The sequence below is a fragment of the Gopherus evgoodei genome, chromosome 2 (assembly GCF_007399415.2).
Source record: "Gopherus evgoodei ecotype Sinaloan lineage chromosome 2, rGopEvg1_v1.p, whole genome shotgun sequence".
Classification (NCBI taxonomy): domain Eukaryota; kingdom Metazoa; phylum Chordata; order Testudines; family Testudinidae; genus Gopherus; species Gopherus evgoodei.
Window position 1 is genome coordinate 20497016 of NC_044323.1, and position 25638 is coordinate 20522653.

Below are 25638 nucleotides of genomic sequence, written 5' to 3' on the forward strand. Positions count from 1 at the left end.
AACATGGATAACAGTGCTTACCTACTTCACGGGTGTGTTGAGACAACATTCATTAATGCTTGTCAGGTGCTGTTATTAATTACTTGTATTACTGTAGCACTTAGGACTTGGACCAGGACCCTGTTGTGTTAGGCATGGTACAAACACAGAACAAAAAGAGAGTCCCTGCCCCAGGGAGCTTACAGTCTAAGTACAAGACAAGAGATAACAGATGGATACAAGAGGACAAGGAAACAATGAGTCAATAATGGTGATAGGCTACTGGTGCACTTTTACCACCGCTTAACACTTTGTTGTCAAGTTTTTGGAAGCTATGAAGAGCTATGATGTCTGTGGAAGAAAAATGCTGTTGAAATGGAACTTATTATTATTAATGCACAATAGCAATATGATGGGATGACATCAGCCAAGCAATGCACACAACAGTTGAAGAAGGGGATGTTTTTGGCAGAAGCTTGCTAGAAAAACCCCTATTCTTACAGAAAAGAGGCATGGCATCTGCAGAACAGATGGGATCTTAGAATTTAAGGACTCATTTGAAAGACCCTGATTCAGACATTACTTAGGAGTGCAGTTTTAATACAACTATACAGATTTTCCTTATCCTTGAAGACTCGTTAAGTAGTCTTCCAAAGGATGTGCTGGCACAGCAGATCCTGTATTCAATTTCTGTGTCAATGCTGGCTATTTGGGAGACGTGACTGCCAAGGTATGGAAAATGGTCCACATTGTCCAGGGAGTCTCTTCAAATGATGATCTGTGGAGTACGAAGAGTAGTTCATGCAGGTGAGGGCTGGTAGAGCCAACCAGCATTGACACAGAAGTTGAATAAAGGATCCGATGTGCCAGCACATCCTTTGGAAGACTACTCAAATTAGTCTTCAATGACAGTCTTCAATCTGCAAACAGGCACCAAGATCTTGGTTTACAAGGCAGTTGTCCTCCCCATCCTTCTCTGTGGGTGTGAGACCTGGGTAACCTACAGATGACATCTCAAGCTGCTGGAGCAATTCCAACAGCACTGCCTTAGGAGGGTTCTCAGGATCAGCTGGGAAGACCGACGCATTAACATAAGTGTTCTCTCTGGAGCCAACATCAGCATTATAGAAGCGCAGGTCATGAAATACCAACGCCACTGTGTACATATGTCTATGCCTCCCAAAGGAAGTACTCTTCTCTCAGTTAAGTCAAGGAAGAAGGGCTCATGGAGGACAGTGGAACTGCTTCAAAGACATACTGAAAGTACACCTTAAAAAGGGAGGTATCAACCCAACAAATTGGGAGGATTCAATGTGAAACAGGACACAGTGGCACCACACCATACATCAAGCCAGAGCTCACTCTGAGGACAGCAGACGTGCTAACGAGACAGAGAAGTGACAGAGGAGGAAAGAAAGGGCACAACAGTCCAGCCAACAACTATGTCTCCTCCAAGATTACATCTGTCACTTCTGTGGGAAAATTTGCAGGGCATGAATTGGGCTCCTCAGCCACTTAAAAACCAACCAATGAACCCCTTGGCAGATGACATCCTCGCATCGAGAAATAGCCGAAGAAGAGGAAGAAGATACAGACTTTGCACCCAAAAGAATTCAGATAATCAATATTTGCCTTGCATTAATTAATAACAGCCCCATAAAATAGTATGTGTCGTAGAAGGAGGTAAGTTTCCAATACACAAGTAGTCAAATAATGTATCATGTATTTTTACTAATCATCTACATAAACATGATTATTACAGTTTTCAAAAATTAACACAAAATGGTACATGCTAGGAACAAAAACTAGTGTGTCATTATACCAGTCAGGAAAGCATCTATGTATTTTGAAATTTCTAGTCCAGTTCCTTTTTTGTCCATTTTCATCGGTGTTTTCTGTTATCCTGGATAGCTTGTCATTTAATCAAATATTTGACTCATTTGATTAATTACTGTCACTCTTGTATGATCATTTTTACCTAGACTGATATTTATTTAGGAGAGGGGCAAGGAGCACAGACACGCACATACAGCACAGAGCAGCTAAGGAAGTCCAGCACAGGCTTCTCCATAGCGTAGCATTTTTTGCTAAATCAAGGGTGATCCTTATAATTCCAGAAACATTAGTTCAAATCTTACTCAATCTGGAGAGGATGTATGGTCCTAGTCCAGCCATCATTTGTCCACACTATAAAACCACCAATTTAGCTCCTGTAATATTTCTTAAAATGCCCTGTTCCCAACTATGTTTATCCAGGTCCTTGGATTACAAGTGTGCAAACAAATCTGTAAAGATGGAAACTGCTCACTGTCCAATTTATCCAAGGTTCCAGAAACCAAACACCTTGTTCTTATTCAAGAGGTAAGCTACATTTCCTGATGCCAAAGTCAGATAGAGAGGGAGGTGACATGAAGGTTCTATAGTATGTCTTTCCTGTTTCAGTAACACTACAAAGCAGTGTTCCCTCTGTCTTTTCACACCAATGCCAGAACATTATTCTTTGGTGTTCTGTTCTGTCTCTTTAGACCACATTGTCCTTTTCAGACTCTTGTGTTTCATGATTCATCAGGCACAAATTTTATTGAGACTCCCTAATCTCCTTCCCAAACTGCCAGTACGTTTTCACAGCCTCCCAGATGTCACATTAAGGTTTATTTTTGTTCGTTTGTTTTTAAGTGTAATAAAACAACAATAAAATAGAAAACGGCTCTGTATATCAAACTTGGCAAAGGCTGCTGAGTAACCTGCTGAGTGAACTTTTACATCCCACACAGAAGTAATTTGTATAAGGGCTAATCACACACGGGTACATTAAAACCATTATCAAATCCAATATATCCAAAATATTTTAAATTATACATCTTTCATACCTTACAGGGCTTTTCTAAATTATAAGTTACCCAGCTAGCATGGATTTTAAAAAGCAGCAAGTACAAGAAAATCACATGGTATCCTCTAGTATCAAAATGACACTGTGTACATCTGAAAGTGAAAGTCTCATAACCACCAAAAAACTTCCAGTGCTTAGGCAGTAGTGGTTCCAGCAGAATAGTGCACTTTAAAACGTAAGAAATTCTGTCCTAATCTAAAATGAGACTGAAATTGCAAGGCTCAGTCTTGGACTCTTGTCCACATCACAATCCCTCAATACATAATATGACTGGCAAGTTCTGACCAGGAATTAGGGGGGCCAGGAAAAGAGGCAGGGTGGACTTGATTTAAATCACTAATCAGGAAGACTCAATTTAATCATGGTTTTCTACATAAAAGTGCATTATTTTGGTTGTTATAACCTTAATACATATGTAACCCTTCTGCCCCTCTGAGTTGGCAGCAACAAGGGCCAGGTTCAGTATCCAGGGGTTCCGTTTCAATAACACAATGCATAACCAGTTCGAGCCCCCACCCAGTGACCTGGGACACTTACATACCACCCCTCCCTGGCGCCTATAGGAGGCAATACTTCTCCTCTCGCAAGCATGGAGTCTGAGTGTAGCAAAATCCTTTTAATAAAGGAGGGAAACAATGCGGCATCACATTGACGAAACACCACAAACAGGATTATAACACAAACCATAAGCAAAAAAACCCACCTTCAAGTACGTTTGGCAATGTCCTTTCCCCCTTAGGGTCTTAAGTCCAATCACCCCAAAGTCCAACAACCCAAAAGTCTCTGGTCTGTGCCACCCCAGAGTTCAAAAGTTTAACTGCAGAGTTTTACCCCCCTCAGTCTGGGTGGAAATGGGGGGCGGGGACACAGGGTGGTGGAGCCCACACAGGGTGGTAAGGGGCACCTTACGTGGGCCAAGGCCAACGGCTCCGCCTCTCCCTGGAGTTCTGCTGCAGCCTTCACCACAACGAGCTCCACTACACCAGCTGTGCCGCTCCTCCAGCCAACCCACGAGCCACTCCAGCTGTCCCCGCAAACCGCTCCACTCTGCTCACTGTTCCATGGGCTGCTCCAACATGCTGCAAACTGTTCCGCTCTGCCAGCCACTTAGATAAGTCTTCAGGCTCACCCGCTAGTTAACACAGCACTCAGTGATCTCAGCTCAGCTCTTTTAGTGATTTCAGCTCATAGTAGGGGAGCCCCAGTGCTGGTGCACCATTGGCCCAACATGAGCTCAGCTCAGCAGCCTTTAGATGGACTCCTAATGGAATCAAAATTAGCTCTACTCTTTAACAGTGGAGAGAGGAGGATGTGCAACTGGTGTTCCAGGCCCTCAAAAGGGGCCAATACCATCAGGGGCCCATACCACCCAAAAGGGGCCCCTACCACCCAACCTCTCTCAATTCACTGGGTTTTGGAACCTATGCCCCTTGTCAGCAAGTGTCACTTAATTTATATTGAGACATCTCTGTCATAAAGCAGTCTCGTAGTTCCTCATTCACATAATTAGGGTGACAACACTTTGTTTCTGGGGCAGGAGGAATAAAGAAATTGAGGATCCCAGAGCTGTCAAAATAACCATCCCAGGCTGCCGTGGGCTATGCTAGGTGGGGTGGGTGTGCCAATGCAAATACCTAAAATTCCTTTCCACACTCCCCATAATTCACCACCAGATGTCAGTGTAGGGCTCATCCTGACTCTGCTTACACATATTCTTCACAACTCAGAGATAGATGTAGATTTCATTTTTAGAAGGTACACACTATACATTTTTAAACAGTGATTTATTTTGAAAACTTTTCAGAGTAGTTTTACAGCTATATCAGAAAATGAATGATTGTATAGTTATTTCATTTACAAAGGTAATTGAAGCAGATATTTATGAAGTCATTGGGAGGTGAACTATCTCCATTCAACAGGTTAATCATTAATATTTGGAGGATATTCTTGCCATGCTGTATTAGGAGGAGAACATCACCAGACAAACATTTCAATTGTTTTACAATTTATCTTGGTTAAGTATTTTGGATTTTTTTTCAACAGCAAACATATAATATTTTAACAAAACAAGCATATGTCCCTCACTTATAACATTTATCTCCAGACCTCTTCTCCTTATCCAGATCTATTCCACCCCCCAAAATCTTCTATTCATTTAACTTTTTGAAACTCTGCACTTTTAGAGAGGTAAGGGATTGACTCTGTGTACACAAATTTTCAGAGGGATAGTAGGGTTGAGGTCTGTTATTTCTAACTTCTATACAGTATTTATTTATTTATTTAAAATCATTTTTGCTGTTAACAAAAATCTGGAGACACAAATCCACAGTTTGAGACCTGCAAAACTAAGCATATCTGATGGTATCTTCCAGACTGAGCACTGAGTTCCATTGAGTAGATAGAAAGATTAACCTAAATAATCTGTACAGAAGCCTGTGGAACCCCATAAAACTGGGTCCCTAATCCATGAACTATTAGAACTCATTTACAAAACTTGTCTTAAAAATTACATGAATATATTGTCTCATACTATAGAATTAGAATTTATAATCTCTATTCCATGATGAGATATATTTGAGCTGTAATGTATCTTAATTAAAACTATCTTTACATAAAATGCTTTTTGAGGGAAAAAGCTATCAAAAATCAGGATTTTTTTTTAAATATCATTGATTTTTATCCACCCTGGAAAGAGGTATTAAACAATTATTTATTTTTATTCCGTGATGCCCTATATTGAAAAGCCACTGGGCAACTAACGAAAATATTTTCAAACCCCTTAAGAATCGAAGGCCTAATATAATGCCAGTACTGAATCAAAATCAAGAATCCTTTAAACTCACACAATAAATAATGCACCATTCCACTCACCAAAACACTATCCCAATCCAACCCAGGCCATAATTTACCAAGACAGACAATATCCTCCCATGTAAAAAACAAAACTCAGAGGGACACAAATGCTTCTCGAATGATATCACAATTGTACTTTTGCATGTGCCCTTGACAGAGAAGGCTCTGTCTCCTGTCCACTTGAAATAACACTGTGGAATGTCCAGCAATGATTCCAAACATGTCAAGTTTAATCACCAGGACAAGACACAGGGATACAGAGGAAACCTAAGGGAGACTAATTCTGTGTTATTTACAGTTTTACATACTTCTCTAATCTCACTTGCTTCTGCATAGTGGGCAGGCAGTGCTGCTCCTGGAGCATGAATGAAGGTCCGTCCACCAATAGTCATCATGCTGTTGTGTTCTGCAGGAGCTACAGCTATGAGTGATTCTCAAGAGTAACTCCAAATAAAGTAGATCACGTTAGATGTCACAAAGGGTATAACCTATCATAAATAGGGCCTCTCTTTACGGAGCATAACTTTCAAATATTTTAGAAGTGCCATTAAAACTGGGTTTCCTCTTTCAGCTTGCAATCAAAGACCATCCCTAAATTCTTGAATTCCTACCCCACTAGCAACATCACTATCTTGCATCTAGTCAGTTTCAATCAGTCATTGTAATAGCAGCAAGATACTAACTTCCTGTTTGGAAGAGAGACGGACTTTATCTTCACTGCTAAAAATGGAGTGTTATTTTTACCTAGGGTAACTAATGTGTGTGAGTGAGCTCCAGGTAAAAACATTGGGAAGACAAGCCACCCAAGTTTTACAGTGAGGTAATCTTTCTGAGGTCAACCCGAGGTGGGGGTGTAGTGCTAACCTCACCTAATTTATCACATGGTAAAACTAAAATGCTGTGTCTTCACTGTGTTTTTACTTGGGGATAGCTTATGCACACTAGTTACCCCCAGGTTAAAAAAAAACCAAACATTTTAGCAGAGAAGCCAAAGCCAAATATAGTTCTGCATAGCATACTGAGGATAAATCAGACAAAACCATTTTATTAGCTCCCTGAAGGTCTTCACATACACTCTGACCAGTAATAGGGACAGAAGTGGATAACTCAATAAGAGAGAGCAGAGAGCACTGTAAATAGAGTAGAAGGTGCTTTGGAACAGCAGAAGAAGAACTCAGACAATGACTCTCCAACCAGACATCTAAGTCTAATATGAGGCATCCAATATTCAGAGACCAGTTTTGAAAATCTGGGCCAAAGTTAATCTTTCTGTGTTTACTTCCCCAATTGAAAATACTTAACTAATCCTCACAATCCCTTGTAAGGTAAAGGTGTACATAAAATCCATTGAAGATCTCAAGCACTCTGTAACTGCTAATTATCTTTTAGCTTTTAGGATACAATGTGACCAAAAATAATTTTCAGAGATAACAGTAGACACACAAGAATGCCCCTTTCTTGAATTTAATGTTGTATTTTGACAAGTCTGCCCTGTTTACTCAAAGAATATTAAAAATTACTTGATCTCAGGTAAGATCCACCCACCCCCAATCTCTGTGCATCACAGGTGGTTATGGGAGACCTTCCAGATGTAAATGGCTTAGTTTGGATACTAATTCTAAACCTATGTGTACTTTTTTTCTGAAAGTCAGGTTGAAAATTTCAACATCAAATTTACTTTTGAGCTCTCCAGTCTTTTGAGCTGGTGTTAGACTTCATTTATACTGGGAAAGTGTTCTGATGTACTTGGATGAAAAATGTTATACTATAAGATCAAAGCATGTGCCAGTGCTATTTGAAGTGTTTCAACAGAAGCTTGAATTTGGATTTAACAAACACTGATGATTACTGAGAAGCTTTGAGAAGCTCGTACACAAATTTATAATCATTCTACAAAAACTCTGTACCTTTTCTAACAGAAATGCCTTGTCAATAGAGATATAGCTGTAGACATGTTAACTAAACAAAGCTGCACAATTCCATCCTATTAGCTGATGATTTGGAAAACCTCAAAGCATAACACGTTAAGTGCAAGAAACCACTCCAGGGATCCTTACTCTACTCCCTTATCCTCTGTAGCACATGTTTACCATTTATGACTTGTCATCAACACACACAATCACTAACATCCCAAAATGTTCATGGAAGCACTGCAGCTTCGGAAAAAAGACATTAATATTCTAAACTATTTGGAGACATTCAAACTTGGAAAGGCTCATGACTCTAAGTTGTCATGCTTGGAAGACTTCAAAATATTGTACTAATCGAAGTCCCCTCTAACAAGTGCAGCTTGCATATATAAAGCAATATTGATTCAGCTGTGCTTAACTGTTTACACAGGCTAAAATCTAAAAACACTATTTCAGACATTAGACCATGTCTTCCTGTGAGAGGTTTAGTTGCTGTCAATGAGGCTTGACTTAATGATACAGTGTGCCAGCCACTATAGTTAATTAACTTTTTTGGTTCACCTCACAGAGCTGTTTTCTGTAATCAGATCTTATCTGCACAATCCCTGTTAGGGTTTCATGCTGCAAGGAGGTTTGCAACAACTGCATCTTCCATTAATAAAACTCTCCTAGCTTTATAAATGCTCCCTTGATGGGAAGTGAAGAGGTGGCATCTAAGGAAGGATTTGAAAGCAGCAGGGAGATACTGAGGCTGAAGTAAATGATCTGGAGAATACCTAAAGGAAATAATGCCAGTGCTCTGCATGAGCAACTCTGATACTAGAGAGGAACACAGAAAAGCCCTACTTTCAAACTAACAGCCTTGTCTACACCCTATGCTGTTTACCTCAACACCAGTATACAGCACCGTGTTATTTTATAAGAAAGGACAGGACATGCTTGGTTGCTGTTTTCTATCAGCATCTAAAATATTGCTTTAAATCTTGTAATTTGATAGCGGCACAGCAGCAGAAAGCTGATGTTTTACATAAACTGCTTTATTATCATGTACGACGCAAAATAGAACATGACATTTTCCAAATATTCAGTCAAAAAACTGAGATTAGAAGAACCGTAAATATACAGCTACAGGAAATGTTCTGAACAGACTATATGCCATTTGCTTTCAGAATTCTTCTGAAAACTCCTTCCTGAAGCTTCATTCACTCTGTGTCTAACATGCACACATATGCCTTACTCTCTCCTACCCCCAATTCCTAGTCTTATTTGCCTTGCTCTTCATTTACTGCGCGTACTCCAACTCCTGTTAGTCTCAAAATGTTTATCCATCTGCTTCTTTCTTCATGTAACAACTCAGATGCTTATGTGGGAACATCCATTCTTCAGCTTTATAGAATTCCAAGTAATGTTCTTCACTTTTCTATTAATGCCTAGAAATAATACCACCTTGCTCTTACACAGAATTTTTATCCCTAGATCTCAAACCCTTTATGAAGGTGGTAAGTATCCTATCCCTCATTCTACAGATAAAGAAACAGTCATTGAACTGACTTGAAGGATGTAAAATCAAATGGCATCTAAATCTTTACACCCCAAATCCTGCCTCTCTCAATGAAAAATCCAGAAAGCACACTCAAAGTCTTCTTCCTTGGCTAAGCCTGATATCACCGAGGCAAACATAAAACAATACACTCCTTTTTAACCACTTGTTGAGTAAGTGCAGTTCAGGAAAACTGATAGAAGATTTATGGAAGAAAATTAATACAGCTTGAGTGCTGCAGGAGTAACTAAGCAAATGGAAATGAGAACTCAGCACTGAGGACAAAAAAGGCCTTTATAAAGTATTAGGGTCCTACCAAATTCACTGTCTATTTTGGTCAATTTCATGGTCATAGGATTTTTTAAAATGTAAATTTCATGATTTTAGCTATCTGAATCTGAAATTTCATGGTGTTATAATTATAGGGGTCCTGACCCAAAAAGGAGTTGGGGGGTTGCATGGTTATTGTATGGATGAGTTGCTGTACTGGTACCCTTACTTCTGCACTGCTGCTGGCAGCAGCGCTGCCTTCAGAGCTGGGCAGGTGGAGACCAGCAGGTGCAGGCCAGGAGCCCAGCTCTGAAAGCAGAGCCATGGCCAGCAGCAGCGCAGAAGTAAGGATGACAAGGTATGATATTGCCACCCTTACTTCTGCACTGCTACCTGCAGAGCTTGGCCCTCAGTCAGCACGCATTACTGTCTGGCCGCTCAGCTCTGAAGTCAGCACAGAAGTAAGGATGGCAATACTGCAACCCCCCTACAATAACCCTGTGACACCCCCCAGCAACTCCTTTTTGGGTCAGGACTCCCAATTTGAGAAATACTGGTCTCCCCCATGAAATCTGTATTGTTTAACTCTGGTCTCCCCCATGAAATCTGTATTGTTTAACTCTGGTCTCCCCCGTGAAATCTGTATAATATAACACTGATCTCCCCCAGATTTCATGGAGAGAGAGACCAGATTTCACAGTTTGTGACGCATTTTTCATGGCCGTGAATTTGATAGTGCCCTATACATGATATAACATTGATTGCTGCACAGACAAATATACAGCAGTTCCTGCACTGAATGGTGACATATGGCCTAACAGATGTATATGATGTGATGAATGAACCTCTCTCCTCTCAGCTCCTTACACTAGGACTTGTGATCCAATTATTATTTTAACAATACAAAGATATTTTTAATTCTCCTTTACTTTAATCCAGGCAAATGTTTATCCCAATTTCATTGTTAGAAAAAAATCCACTTGTGCTGGAAAACTAACCAAGTTATTTTCTTTTGAAAAATTTAAATCCCACAGCTCTCAGGGCTCTGGGTACCTTTCCACTGGACAATTTGCAGACATCAGGAATATCTGGAGAATTTCAAAGACACAGTTATATAAAAAACAGCTTGGGAGAGAGGGCAATGCTCAAAAGTAAGAAGTCCTCACGTTTTCTGTTAAATATAAAAAGAGGCATTGGCTGGTATATTTTATTTTTCATTTCCCCAATTCCTGTTTTACTTGAGTCTTTCAATATCCATCCTCTCCAGATCCTTGAAAATAACATTAATTTCCTTAATGATTTAATGATGACATCAGCACAATTCTGTTAATACTGTTTATTAACCAGATGAAGACAAGGGCACATAAGTTGAAAACATTTGTACAGGTCCCTCTAAAAAATATTGCTACTAAGGTTGTTTTATTAATTTGTCAGCAATAGTGGCTTTTTATTTGTCATATAGACGCATTTATAATTTAGAGAATATTCACCCAGATTAGGGCAAAAGCATGAAATACATTGCAGTGGTTGTAAAAAACCTGATGGTATCCCTGCACATTTTTTAAACTAAAATCAGTCACTGGTGAATGCCAGTGACTGAGGTGCTTAATCATCACTGACCTACTTTTATCAACTTTGGTTAGGGAAAAATAAGAATAGGATTTTCAAAAGAGCACAGTTGGCCTAACTCTGCTCCCACTGAAAACAAAGGTAAAACTCCCACTGACTTCAATGCAGCTAAAGTTAATGCTACTCAAAACTCCCCATAAATCACTAAATTGGGCACAGAAAGATAATAAGACATTATAGATACATACACATTTGCAATTTTATTGCAATTTTTTTAAAATAATGAGATGTATGCAGTTAAAACTGTGTCCCTTTTTGCATGAATCTCTTGAATGTGGTGGACTCTCTTTGTTGGATATAACAGTGTACAATCTCACTGCCCAATTAAGGGTAATACTCATTTGAAAATCACCATCTCATCATTGGACAAAAAGTGTATGATATGCTTGACAATCCAATACTGTACAAAACTGTGGAGCTATACTCTGGATCAGACACACAAATCTGACCACATGAGGTGTTCTTTTTCTGATTATTTTAATAGCCACAAAAGACCAAGTAAACTAGGAAGTTTACTGAAGAATTAACCTTGAGGGGAAGTTGGGGAACTTACGCATCTTTACTTTCTCTGTATTTATCTTATTTTTAATCTCTCTCTCTTATTCCCTTCACTATTTGTTTAAAGGACCTGATTCAGCAACAGGGGCGGCTTTAGGTATTTTGCCACCCCAAGCCCGGCAGGCAGGCTGCCTTCGGTGGCTTGCCTGTGAGAGGTCCCCGGTCCCGCGGATTCAGCAGCAGCCTGTGGGAGGTCTGTCAAAGCCGCAGGACCAGCAGACCCTCCGCAGCAGGCCGCCAAAGGCGGCCTGCCTGCCGCCCTCATGGCAACCAGCAGAGCACCCCTGCGGCTTGCCACCCCAAGCACGCACTTGGTGTGCTGGTGCCTGGAGCTGCCCCTGTTCCGCAAAGTACTTAAGCACATACCTTAATTTCAAGAACATGAGCAATCCCCATTGACTTTAATGGGAGTACTCGTGCTTAAAGTTAGACACATGCTTAACTCTGTTTCTGTATCAGGGCCTACAAACTGTGCTATACTAAAAAGACAACATTACTGACTGTTCTGCCTGAATGCTTAAAACAAACAGGAGTCCTCTCACTGTATTTTGTACCACACGTTCATGAAGACAAAAATCCTTTGTATTATACTTTGTAATTAAGCTATGGATCTATGTATTTTGCAGTCATAAAAATAGTTAGAGGCAGCCCTGTAAAGATACTGGTCCCTCAGGACAGCAGTGATTTCATACAGCACATTAATAACTCTGGAATGAGACCAAAGTGGTTGCTTTTGCCACTCTAGTGGACTTTGATCTACAGCCACCCACTCAGTGTTGTGTCTGTTTTCTTGTTTCACTGCAGGGAAGGTAGGAGGGAGAGGAGAAGGAACCTGCTCAGGGTTAGCTCAAGCAAAAGGACAAGGAGGCAGTATATTGAGAAAAAATGGTAGCATCCTGAGCAGAGGGAGAAAGATTCCTTTCAAGTACTCCTTTTTCTTATGAGATAATAAAGGAACTTGTCTTGAAAAAACAAGGGTGATGATTGCTTAACATTATAGTCTAAAAAGGTAAAACTCCAACTGATGGAACTGCTACCTTCAATCTAGACTGTCACAGTTTTAAAAGTTAAAATATTTTTATTTCAATGTATCTAACTTTACTTCTAATTATTTCCAGGAAATTTTGTTAGTCGTGATGTTATCTAAAGCCAAGAGGAATAAAAACCACATTTAACTCACCCTAACAACTACTTATCAGCAGTCTGATATAAAATACTTTACTCATAACTTAGATTTTGCTTATTAAGTTGACTGTATATGTAACTATATAGAGGACAGACAGGTCAACAAAACACATCACTCAGACTTACCATTTATGCAGATCTCAAAAGGTTGGCAAAGATCATCCTCAAACAGGCAGCCTAAAAACACAACAGAAAGGTAAAATCAGTACAGTTTTCAAACTGTGGATAATTGGTAGAGTACAGACTTCTTAGGCTATTAAATTCTCAGTGAGATGCAGACATTTGGTTGACTTTAGGTTTCTACGTGGGGCAGTACAGAAGATCAAGAACATGGAAACAGGCTTATCAGAAAGCTCCTCTCACTAAATGTACACTTCCAGAATAGCATTCGGCCCACTTCTCCCCCTCCCTGCTCTACAAATGATTGTATCTTCCTTGTTCCTGACAATAATATGAAGAGCCTCGTATTCTCCTCATCTGTTTAGGTGCCATCACAAATTAGAGTATGCTGAGACCAGCACAGAGCCCTAGTGGATAGTGTAACATGGAATTCAGAAGTTCTTTCAAAATACTCTATTTGAGGTAAGCTGAAGCTGGTAAGCAGGCAAGTATTGCTTTCCGAAGGTAACAGAACAGTAAGAGGTAGAATGTAGGAGGGCTAGATTTAGGCATTGACAGCGTAAGGCCATGCCTATGGCCCCACTCCTGGTAATGTGATTATATCAGACTACCATCTGTCGTTTAAAAACATAAATGTAAGATTATGGTGCAGAGAAAACCTTGATAACGGGGATGAGGGATGTAGCAATGCCTGCCTCGTTGCCTCACTTTGCAGACAGCCTGAACAATAGCTCTGAGAGAAGTGAACTGCCCAATTCTTATTTCAGTGGGGTGTTAACTCTCAGACTCACTGTTCTGAGGGCCTCTGCCATCAACACCCAAACAGAGGACTCTGTATTTGGTTGCAAAGCAGTCCCAGCCCACTCATTCATACAGATAGCTACTGATGGCTATGTTTAGTACTCTTCCCTACCTTCCCCTACTGCTGACTTCACTACTCTCAGTAGTAGGAGTCCTGCTACTATCCCTGTTGCTTCCCTTTAGAAAAGGCCCCTGATGCTGTTCCTGGAAGGAGAAAAGGGGTCTCCACGATGCTGCCTCTATCACATTCACTCCAAGTGGGGGCCACAGTGCAGGTGGAGAGTCTCACTGTAGAGGCATCATGCTGTGCCTACGGCCCCAGTTTGTCTTAGTCCAGACCTTCAGTGCACTAATTATTCCATCTCCTGACAATCAAACCTGACAACTAGATAAAGAATTGGGATGGGATGCACTTGAAATATACTATGCTCTGAACTTAGGTCATGCGTTCCACACAGATCTCAAATCTCCTGACAAACAGTACGCTTCACAACATATCTGAGAGGCAGGTATTGCCTCAGATGCACAGATGGGCACAAGGAGTCCTGGAGATTAAATTGACTTGCCCAATGCCACACAGTGAGTCAACATCAGAACAGGGCATATAACTCTTAGCACATGGTCTAACAATTGAAGCAAATTCCCTCTATTCCCAACTCTGCCTGCCTTCCCAGATGCAGAGGAAGTGAAGATATCACTACTACATTTCTTTGATCATAGGGAGATACCTGGAGTCAGCAGCTCTAAATTAGAGTGAGTGAAAGCCTTAGTGCAGGTGAAATCCTGAATCTCTTCCTTGAAAAGGAAAGGATTTGGAAGGATTGGTGAGGGAAAGCTTATACAATGATCACATACACCGCTGCTCAACTGTGCTCCTAAATCTGGTATCTCCTGTAGGCTGGAGAAATGGAATGAAAATGCAAACAACACTTTACACACATACATGGATGGATTCTGCATGCACAATATGACAGAGAAGTACATATCAATTTCAAATTATGAACTCCATTTTGTATTATGTGTGGAACATGTCTTAACTTGCCCAAGGCAAACCTGTTGTGATGAATTCTAGACAGATGCTCTCCTCAGGAAACATGTTTCACCCTTCATCAGTCTAGAGCCACTAACTGTCTCTCAACTACCAGCCACTGTGGAATAATTGATTTTCTACATAAGGGCACACGGAGTGAGGATGAGTGGGGAGGGGCCTACTTAACAGCAAAGTCCTGCTCTGTGCAGGGAGCCAACCATCAGTGCACATAAGAAGGACTTCCAGGAGAGAAGAGGCAGGAGGGGTTTCTGCCTAGCCTGAAACAATGATGAACCTGGGACTCTCAGAAGGGTTGAGATGAGGGTGCATTTCAGGGCTTGCTCTAAGAGTAAATTTTCTTTGGTTAAGGAACAGGGGCGGCTCTAGGTATTTTGCTGCCCCAAGCATGGCAGGCAGGCTGCCTGCGGCAGCTTGCCTGAGGGAGGTCCCCGGTCCCGCGGATTCGGCAGCACGCCTGTGAGAGGTCTGCCAAAGCCGCGGGACCAGTGGACGCTCCGCAGGCATGCTGCCAAAGGCAACCTGCCTGCCGCCCTTGCAGCAACTGGCAGAGTGCCTCCCATGGCTTGCCGCCCCAGGCACGCACTTGGCGTGCTGGTGCCTGGAGCTGCCCCTGTTAAGGAATTCCTTTGCTAAGGGGTCCTTGCCTTCTTGTCACGTTATCCGTGAAGGGGTTAAACTAAAAGCCTGGAGTGCCCACAGCCTAGGTGGAGCTCTGGGATGTATGTAAGTGATTGGGGGGGGCGTGTTCAGGAATTCTCAGATATTGATTTCTGGGCCTAGCGCATCAGCACCCCATATTCCAAAGAAGGGTGACAGGAGATCTGAGTCATTGGAACATGCCCCATAGACCCAGAGCTACAAACAGTGACTAGACTCTACCCTATTGACTTGGAAGCATGGTGGGACCCAGCAAGTGGATCCATTCATAACAGAATGGTGATTGTACAGTGAGGTACTGAGTCAGGTTCTAACATATCAGTAATTTTTAAAAAGTGGAAAGGCCCAGAGAAGGCCTAAATTATGATCAACAAGTGAGCATGTTAAGAGTGAAAAATGGAAACAGCAAAGCCCCATCAGTATGAATACATGACTCAAATGCACTCTGTAATTTTGCTTGATCTATTTTGCATTATCAATCTATTTTCCATAAAGAGCACAGGGGAGAACTGATTATATACTGCTTTTAATAACAGTTGACTATTAGATGCTGATTAGAATGAGGCATCTGATTCAATTAACCCTGAAAGCCAATGCCTTGAAGTGAAAATGAATAAACCCAGTGTAGGACAAACCATACCCAACCTTGATTACTGTAAAAAAATCTACAAAAACCTCCAAGCCGCCTTGAGATATGTGATATTTCAAATTATTCATTACCAGAGTTGAATGCTAGACATACTTCACCCAGCCAGTCAATATGCTAATTTAACTGTTAATTTATTTTTGTTGTTATTTGCTGTAACATTAAGAAGCATTATGTTTCATTTTAAATATCATCTACCTACTAATACTAACGATGGTAATATGTCACTCTCAAAGAGTGAAGAGGCATTATATCCAGCAGACACTTCATTCAGTTCATGCATTACAGGATCAAAAATACATTTCATTTTCCCGCTAAACAATTCTGCTCCCAGCTAACTTCCAGCCAAACACATGAAAAGTTGATGCAGTTACCCCAAGCCCTAATGAAATACAGAAGCAATTTAAAACCAGGATCACCATGAAACTATTCATCTGGCTAAGGAGACCCACTCCTGAACTGGCTGAAAAGGTCCATGTTGGTCTAGGCCAATGGTGGGCAACCTGTGGCCCACGGGCCGCATGCAGCCCATCAGGGTAATTCTCTGGGGGGCCGTGAGACAGTTTGTTTACATTGACCATCCGCAGGCATAGCCACCCACAGCTCCCAGTGGACACTGTTCACTGTTCCCGGCCAATGGGAGCTGCAGGAAGCGGTGGCCAGCACATCCCAGCAGCTCATGTCGCTTCCCGCAGCTCCCATTGGCCAGGAATGGCGAACCGGGGATGCTCAAAGCTGCAGGCGGCCATGCCTGCGGACAGTCGTTGTAAACAAACTAACTGTCTCTCAGCCCACCAGTGGATTACCCTGATGGGCCACAGGTTGCCCACCACTGGTCTAGGTCCTTCTCCACCTATGCATAAGTACAATTTTCCAGTACTGTATAGAGAAGATGAAGAAATCTGATGCGCATGGAGGGAGGCGATTAGGGACTTCTATCATTCCTACTGAGCAAAATTAAGGTTTGTGTCTGATATCTGGAGTTCACCTATAAGCTTTATCCTCACAAGACAAAAAGTATGGGTCTTTTAAACATATGTTAATTTATGTGGTAAAATCCTAGTGGGTGAGCATGTTGAAGTACACCCTGTGCGTTAAACTACAGCTGCCTTGTCTACACTAGGATTTTAACATTGTTTATTACTTAATGTGTTAAAAGTACACCTTTCCTTCTAGTATAGATACAGCCCCAGTGGTGAGGCACATGTGTCCAGGTGGAAGCAAAGCAGGTAAGAAGGAAAGTCTATTAGTGGAGAGAGGACTGGGCCTAAGAGAGGGTTTCATTCCTAGCTTAGCTACAGGCTTCCCTGTGTGACCTGGGGAAAGTCACTTCATCTGCATTGTGCCTCATTTGCCCATCTGTAAAAAAAAGAATAGTAATTCATAGAATCATAGAAGATTAGGGTTGGAAGAGACCTCAGGAGGTCATCTAGTCCAACGCCTGCTCAAAGCAGGACCAATCACAACTAAATCATCCCAGCCAGGGCTTTGTCAAGCCTGACCTTAAAAACCTCTAAAGATGGAGATTCCACACTTCCCTAGGTAACCCATTCCAGTGCTTCATCACCTTCCTGGTGAAACAGTTTTTCCTAATATCCAACCTAGATCTCCCTCACTGTAACTTGAGACCATTACTCCTTGATATGCCATCTGCCACCACTGAGAACAGCCGAGCTCCATCTTTTTAGAACTCCCCTTCAGGTAGTTGAAGGCTGCTATCAAATCCCCACTCACTCTTCTCTTCTGCTGACTAAATAAGCCCAGTTCCCTCAGCCTCTCCCCATAAGTCATGTGCCCCAGTCCCCAACCCTTTTCACTGCCCTCTGCTGGACTCTCTCCAATTTGTCCACATCCGTTCTGTAGTGGGGGGGCCAAAACTGGACGCAATACTCCAGGTGTGGCTTCACCAGTGCTGAATAGAGGGGAATAATCACTTCCCTCGATCTGCTGGCAATGTTTCTGCTAATGCAGCCCCAATATGCCATTAGCCTTCTTGGCAACAAGGGCACACTGCTGACTCATATCCAGCTTCTCATCCACTGTAATCACTGGGTCCTTTTCTGCAGAACTGTCACTTACCCAGCCGTTCCCCAGCCTGTAGCAGTGCATGGGATTCTTCCATCCTAAGTGCAGGACTCTGCACTTGTCCTTGTTGAACCTCATCAGATTCCTTTTGGCCTAATCCTCCCAATTTGTGTAGTTCACTCTGGACCCTATACCTAATCTCCAGTATATCTACCTCTCCCCGCAGCTTTGTGTCATCCCTGAACTTGCTGAAGGTGCAGTCCATCCCTCATAAATTAATCATAAATGAAGATGTTGAATAAAACTGGCACCAGGATCGACCCATGGGGCACTTCACTTGATACCAGCTGCCAACTAGACACTGAGGAGCTGTTGATCACAACCCTTTGAGCCTGATGATCTAGCCAGCTTTCTATCCACCTTATAGTCCATTCATCCAACCCATACTTCTTTAACTTTCTGGCAAGAATACTGTGGGAGACTGTATCAAAAGCTTTGCTAAAGTCAAGGTATATTACATCCACCACTTTCCTCATATCCACAGAGCCAGTTGTCTCATCATAGAAGGCCATCAGGTTGGTCAGGCGTGACTTGCCTTTGGTGAATCCATGATGACTGTTCCTGATCACCTTCCTCTCCTCCAAGTGCTTCAAAATAGATTCCTTGAGGACCTGCTCCATGATTTTTCCAGGGACTGAAGTGAGGCTAATTGGTCTGTAGTTCCCTGGATTCTCCCTCTTCCCTTCTTAAAAGATGGGCACTATATTTGCCTTTTTCCAATCATTCGGGACCTCCCTTGATTGCCACAATTTTCAAAGATAATGGCCAATGGCTCTGCAATCACCTCAGCCAACTCCCTCAGCACCCTCGGATGTATTGCTTCCAGCCCCATGGACGTGTGCATGTCCAGCTTTTCTAAATAGTCCTTACCCTGTTCTTTCACCTCTGAGGGCTGCTCACCACCTCCCTATACTGTACTGCCCAATGCAGCAGTCTGGGAGCCGACCTTGTCTATCAAGTCCGAGGCAAAAAAAGCATTGAGTACTTCAGCTTTTTCCATATCATCTGTCACTAGGTTGCCTCCCTCAGTCAGTAAGTGTCCCACACTTTCCATGACCATCTTCTTATTGCCAACTACCTATAGAAACCCTTCTTGTTACCCTTCACATCCCATGCTAGCTGCAACTCCAATTGTGCTTTCACCCCTACATGCTCAAGCAATGTTTGTAAACTCCTCCCTAGTCATCTGTCCAAGTTTCCACTTGTTTTAAGGTTCCTTTTTGCATTTAGAAGATTTCACTGTTAAGCCAAGCTGGTCACCTGCCAGATTTGCTATTCTTTCTGCACATTGGGATGGTTTGTTCCAGTGCCCTATTATGTCAATTCCCTATGTCACCGCAGCATATGTAAGGCTACAAGCCATTAATGGTTGTGAAGTGCTCTGACAGAACAGCAATAAGGGCCATATAAATACGTGGCTAGATAGGTGTTCATTTTTGGAGGATATAAGAACAGCCATACTGGGTCAGACCAAAGGTCCACCTAGCCCAGTATCCTCTTTTCTGACAGTAGCCAATGCCAGGCGCCCCAGAGGAAATGAACAGAACAAGTAATCATCACGTGATCCATCCCCTGTTGCTCATTCCAGCTTCTGGCAAACAGAGGCTAGAGACACTATCCCTGTCCATCCTGGCTAATATTCATTGATAGACCTCTCTCTTTTTTGAATCCTTATAGTCACATCATCCTCTGGAAAAGAGTTCCACAGCTGACTGCGTTGTGTGAAGAAATAATTTTTCAGTCCTTTCTTTTAAGGTTTTGTGATAGGTATGCTATGTGTACAGCAACCTGAACTAACATAATATAAAGACTTTGTGCATTAATAACATAAAAAGAGTTAACTTCTCAGTGATTTACAATAGTGAGTGCCAAAAGAGTTTATGTGCACAAGTAATGAGCCTATGACAAATCAGATAAATTAAAGCTAATTAAAGGAAGTACAACCCACATTGTGAAGTGCAGGGGACCAGAACAAATCATGCATGCACAAGGGCTTCTCGTACCCAAAATTCAGCAAGTGAAAAGAAACAGCAAGATTCTCCCCCCTTGATGGGTTTGGTGGTCCTCTCTCAAAAATCACTTCTTCTGTGGATTTGAACCATTCATCATTTTTATAAACCCTTCTGATAGAGGCAATCACTACAGCTGAGCCAAGCATAATCCCCTTGTCCTCTCCCAGATGGTTTCTCTGGCATGCTCTACAAGAAGAAAAGAAGCCTGTGATACAGATTATACTCTCTGCTCAGGGAAAACCCTTGCTTCTCAACTAGCTAAAGGGCAGAATCCATAGGGCCTGTCACTGCACTGGTTCTAACCTCTCTCTTCCTCTAGTTTATCCCCATATATTTTGTTCCCCATTAGGTCAACATATTCAAGATCATTCTATGGATAGACTCAGCAAAGGAGTATTGGAAAGGACTTTTTAAGCTCTGCAGCTCCTGAGTGCAGAAACTGTGAATTTTAATGTCTTTATGAGAAACACATTCCTCTTCCCGGGTTCTGACAAAAACGATCCGTTCTAACCAGACCAGGTCACCAAGTGAGGCAGAACCTCCCAAAATTTAATTCTATTGGGTTTATTATAGATCTCCTTTCTTAAAAACAAAGACAAGAAAGGAAAAGTTTAGACACTTTTATTAAAAAACTAGAATGATAGAAAATTAATATGCCACACATTAAATGGATTAAAAGCTAACTAACTGATAGGTCTCCAAATGTAATTCTAAATGGGAATCACCATTGAATGGATGTTTCTCTGGTTGGCTCCACCTCTGCTCTATTTAACATTTTTTATCAAAGACCTGGAACAAAACATAAAATCATCATCAGTGATGATTTTAAGTTCACAGATGACACAAAATTGGGGGAGTAGTAAATAATGACTAGAACAGGTTACTGATACAATGCAATCTGGATGTTTGTTCACACAAGCAAACAATATGCATTTTAACGTGGCTAAGTGTATACATCTAGGAACAAAGAATGTAGGCCATGCTTAAAAGATGGGGGCTCTGTCCTTGGAAGTTGTGACTATGAAAAAGATTTGGAGATTGTGGTGGATAATCAGCTGAACATGAAATCCCGGTGTGATACTGTGGACAAAAGGGCTAATATAGTCCTTGGATGCTGTAAGGAGACGCCCTGGCTCCACGCCGCACCTGAGAGGGACGAGCCAGAGCAGGTGCCTCAGTGGGCGGAGCCAGCACTGCCTGTCCCCGCCCCCTGGAAGTCAAGGGGTGGGACAGGAAGTATAAAAGCCCAGCCCAGCGCTCAGTTGGGCACAGGCTGCCAGAGAGGACAGACTCTGGTGCCCGGGCTCCCGCCGGGCCCAGCCTGCCCCGCGCTCACTACCCAGAGGAGCGCTGGCCTGACCTGCCCCGCGCCCATTACCCGGAGGAGCGCTGGCCGGACCTGCCTCGCGCCCACTACCCAGAGGAGCGCTGGCCGGACCTGCCCCGCGCCCACTACCCAGAGGAGCGCTGGCTGGACTTGCCTCAGATCCGGTACCCGGAGGAACGTCGGCCTGACCTGTCGTGTACCTGATACCCCGAGGAGTGGCCTGAGCTTCCCCACGATCGGTACCCGGAGGAGCCCATGGTCTGGGACCCCCCAGACGACGCTGGCAAGGACCAGGTACCCAGAGAGGGGGAGGTTGGAAGTGGCCCGGGGGTAGCCGACCCTGGTTTGGCTCCTGAAGAGCCCGAACCCATGTCAGTGTGTTGCGGCCAGGATCCCCACTGACCGCAGCGGGTCTTGACCACTGCTAGGGCCCCGGGCTGGAACGCAGTGGAGTGGGAGGGCCTGCGTTCCCCCTGCCACCCGTAACCGGGTGGCAGACTCCCCGTCTTCCCGCCTATCGCCACCGCTCTGTCCTGATCCAGAGGGCCAGAGCTAACTAGACTTATGTTTGGTGCCCCGCCCGAACCAAGGGCTGGGCCCCCTTTGACTTTGCCACTGCTCTGCCCTGATCCAGGGGGCCAGAGCCAACTAGACTTGTGTTTGGTGCCCTGCCCTGCCAAGGGCCTGGGCTGATACTGTGTTTGCTCAGCCCCTGCTAGAAGTCTGAGCTTGAACTGCTACTGCCCTGCCCTGCCAAGGGCCCGGGCTGATACTGTGTTTGCTCAGCCCCTGCTAGTGGCCTGAGCTGGAACTGCTACTGCCCCGCCCTGCCAAGGGCCTGGGCTGATACTGAGTTTGCTCAGCCCCTGCTAGGGGCCTGAGCTTGAACTGTTACTGCCCCGCCCTATCCAAGAGCTGGGGCTTATTTACTTTGAGAGCCCCGACCCCGGCTAGAGGGCCAGGGCTCTACCTTGTTTACAGACCCTGTACCCCGCTCAACACCTGCCGAGGGGCTAAGCCTACCCGGACTGCAGTGTGTAAGGAGGCGCCCTGGCTCCCCGCCGCGCCTGAGAGGGACGGGCCCCGACACGACCGGCTTACAGTTGGAAGCACCACTGGGAGGGTATCGCCCAGGATGCGGACCCTTAATGCCGGTGAACGGGGGGCCGCGGGAGAGGGAGCCCCCTCCCCCGAGACGGACCTGTCCCACCTCGCCGCCCTTCTGACCGAGAACCAGGATCGGCAGCAGGCGGCGCAGTCACGACGGCAAGAGGAGCAGCAGGCCGCCCAGCTTCAGCAGCAGCAGCAGCTCATCGAGCAGCTGGGGACTCAACAACGCCAGCTGATCCAGGACCTGGTTCAGCAGCAGCAGGAGTTCCAGCTGAAATGCCTCCAGCATCTTGCAGCGGAGCGGGGGCCCCGAGAGGGGGTCCAGTCGGGGGGCACCGATGGCGGCCCGGGGCCCCGCCCACCGATCCGACTGACCAAGATGGGCCTGGATGATGACCCGGAGGCCTTCCTGGTCACCTTTGAGTGGGTGGCCACCGTCGCGGGGTGGAATCCTGACCAATGGGCCTCCATCCTGGCGCCGTACCTGACAGGAGTGGCTCAGGCAGTCTACCGAGGCCTGTCTGCCGAGGCCGCCCAGGACTATAGGCAGGTGAAATCCGCCATCCTGGATGCCCTCGATGTGAGCCCGGAGATGTTTCGACAGCGGTTCAGGGGCCTGACGTACCCCACGGGGGCCCGGCCTCGTATGGTGGCCCAGGAACTGTGGGAGACCTGCCGGCGGTGGTTGCAGCCCGACCGTCGAACGTCGGAAGAGCTAGCAGAGCAGGTGATCCTCGAACAGTTCACCCACATTCTGCCATCGCGAGGAAGGGCCTGGGTCCTCCGTCATCGACCGGCAACACTGGCTGCCGCTGTCACCCGGATGGAGGACTTCCTGGCGGCAGAAGCCCCAGTAGGCCCGACAGGCCGACCAACCCCACCGGGGCCAGAACGCCCCAAACCCGAGAAGAAGGCGACACCCACCCGGGCTGCAGCCCCACCAGCACGGCCGGCCCAAGCCCCAACTCCCACTCCCCGGAAGGTGCCCTGGAACCCCGCAAGGGACTTCCCCAGAACCCGGCCCCGAGTCGGACGACCCGACCTAGGGCCTTGTTTCTCCTGCGGCAAGTCGGGACATCTCCAGAGGGATTGCCCCCAAATGGAGTGTACCTTTGGTCAAGTCTGCTCTGGGGAGGCTCGGGCCCGGCGCTGACAGCCCGCCAAGATTACGGCGCCTGTGCTGGTTGAGGGGTACCCGACCGTGGCCCTCCTCGACTCTGGTTGCAGACAGACATTAATCCGCAACCACTTAGGTCCCCCGGCGGATGCACGCCTGGGGGAAATTCGCTTACAATGTATCCACGGCGACGTACGGCCGTACGCCAGCGCCTGGGCCCAACTGACAATAGACGGGGAGACCCGACGGATGGTGGTAGGTCTCACACCGAGTCTGGCGTATCCAGTGATCCTGGGCCGGGACTGGCCCGGGTTTCCGGCCGTCCTACGCCGACATGCCGGAGGCGGCCTGGGTCCCGTACCAGCCTTGGAAGGAGAGGCCCCAGAAGGGAAGGATGATGAGCGGGGGCCCCCAGAAATGGAAGAGGATGAGCTGGACCCCCCGGGGGACCCCGCCGTCGAGGACGGGGACGATGCTTCCCCGGGCGAGGCCAGGGATCCCTCGGCCCCCACGGACTTCTGCCGGGACCAAAGAGCTGACCCCACCCTCAGCGAGGCATATGAACAGCTCGCCGCCGTGGATGGAACTATCCTCGATCCCGGGCGAGCTGCCCGGTGGCCACACTTTGAGTTGCGCCAGAACCGCTTGTATCGGGTCGAGAGGGACGCACACACCAGGGAGCCCCGATCACAACTCCTCGTACCCCGCTGTCATCGGCGGGCGGTCATGAAACTGGCCCATGATGTCTCGGCTGCCGGACATCTGGGTACTGAAAAGACCCTAGCCCGAATATTGGGGCGCTTCTATTGGCCGGGGATATACCGCGAGGTGAAGGACTATTGTACCTCGTGCCCGGATTGCCAGCTGACCGCGCCAGCGAGGACGCCCAAGGCACCACTGGTCCCGACGCCGTTAATTGAGACCCCTTTCGAGCGGGTGGCCATGGACCTGGTGGGACCCCTCCCTAAGAGTGTTGCGGGGTTCCAGTACATACTCGTGATGCTGGACTACGCCACCCGGTTCCTCGAGGCGATCCCGCTCCGTAACATCACCGCCCGCACCATCGCAGGCGAACTGGTTAAGGTCTTCGCCCGCGTCGGCTTGCCACGGGAGATCCTCACGGATCAGGGGACCAACTTCACCTCGCGGCTGTTGGAGCAGGTGTGCAGGCTCCTGGGGATCAAGCAACTGCGAACCTCGGTGTATCATCCCCAAATCGACGGCTTGGTAGAGAGGTTTAACCGAACCCTCAAGGATATGTTGCGGAAATTCCCCCCAGAAGACCTCCGCCGGTGGGACCAGCTACTCCCGCCCTTGCTCTTGGCGGTGCGAGAGGTCCCCCAGGCCTCAACCAAGTTCTCGCCGTTCGAACTATTGTATGGCCACCAACCGCGGGGCCTGTTGGACCTGATGAGGGAGACCTGGGAGCAAACCCCCTCACCCGCCCAGGGTCTCCTGCAATATGTGATCCAGCTCCAGGAGTGTCTCAAACAGGCTGGGACCCTGGCACAAGCAAACTTAAAAGCCGCCCAGGAGGTGCAGGCCCAGACGTACAACCGAGATGCGCGCACCCGGGACTTCCAACCTGGAGACCGGGTCTTACTCCTCCTCCCCTCCAGCGAGTCCAAGATCCTGGCTCAATGGCAGGGCCCGTACGAGATGGTGCGAAAGGTGGGCCCCGTCACCTATGAAATTCGTCAGCCTGACCGATGGAAAGAGCTCCAACGGTATCATGTTAACCTCCTTAAACCCTGGCGGGAGCGAGAAGCATTGCTGATCAATCCCTGTCCACCAGAACCCGAACTCGGGCCCCAGGTACACACTACGGAAGACCCCGAGGGACCCCAGCTTGGGGAAACGCTGACAGAAGAACAGCTTGAGCAAACCCGCTGCCTCCT

General features: G+C 45.6%; 1 protein-coding gene across 2 annotated transcripts in view; it reads right to left on the reverse strand.

The window, feature by feature from the left end:
- PTPRN2 (protein tyrosine phosphatase receptor type N2) overlaps positions 1-25638 on the reverse strand; it is a 1065122-nt gene that overhangs the window by 907356 nt on the left and 132128 nt on the right. For both annotated transcript variants that reach the window (XM_030550108.1, XM_030550107.1), the window contains exon 2: positions 12941-12991. In XM_030550108.1, the coding sequence (XP_030405968.1) occupies positions 12941-12991 (51 nt within the window). The remainder of the gene's footprint in view (positions 1-12940; positions 12992-25638) is intronic.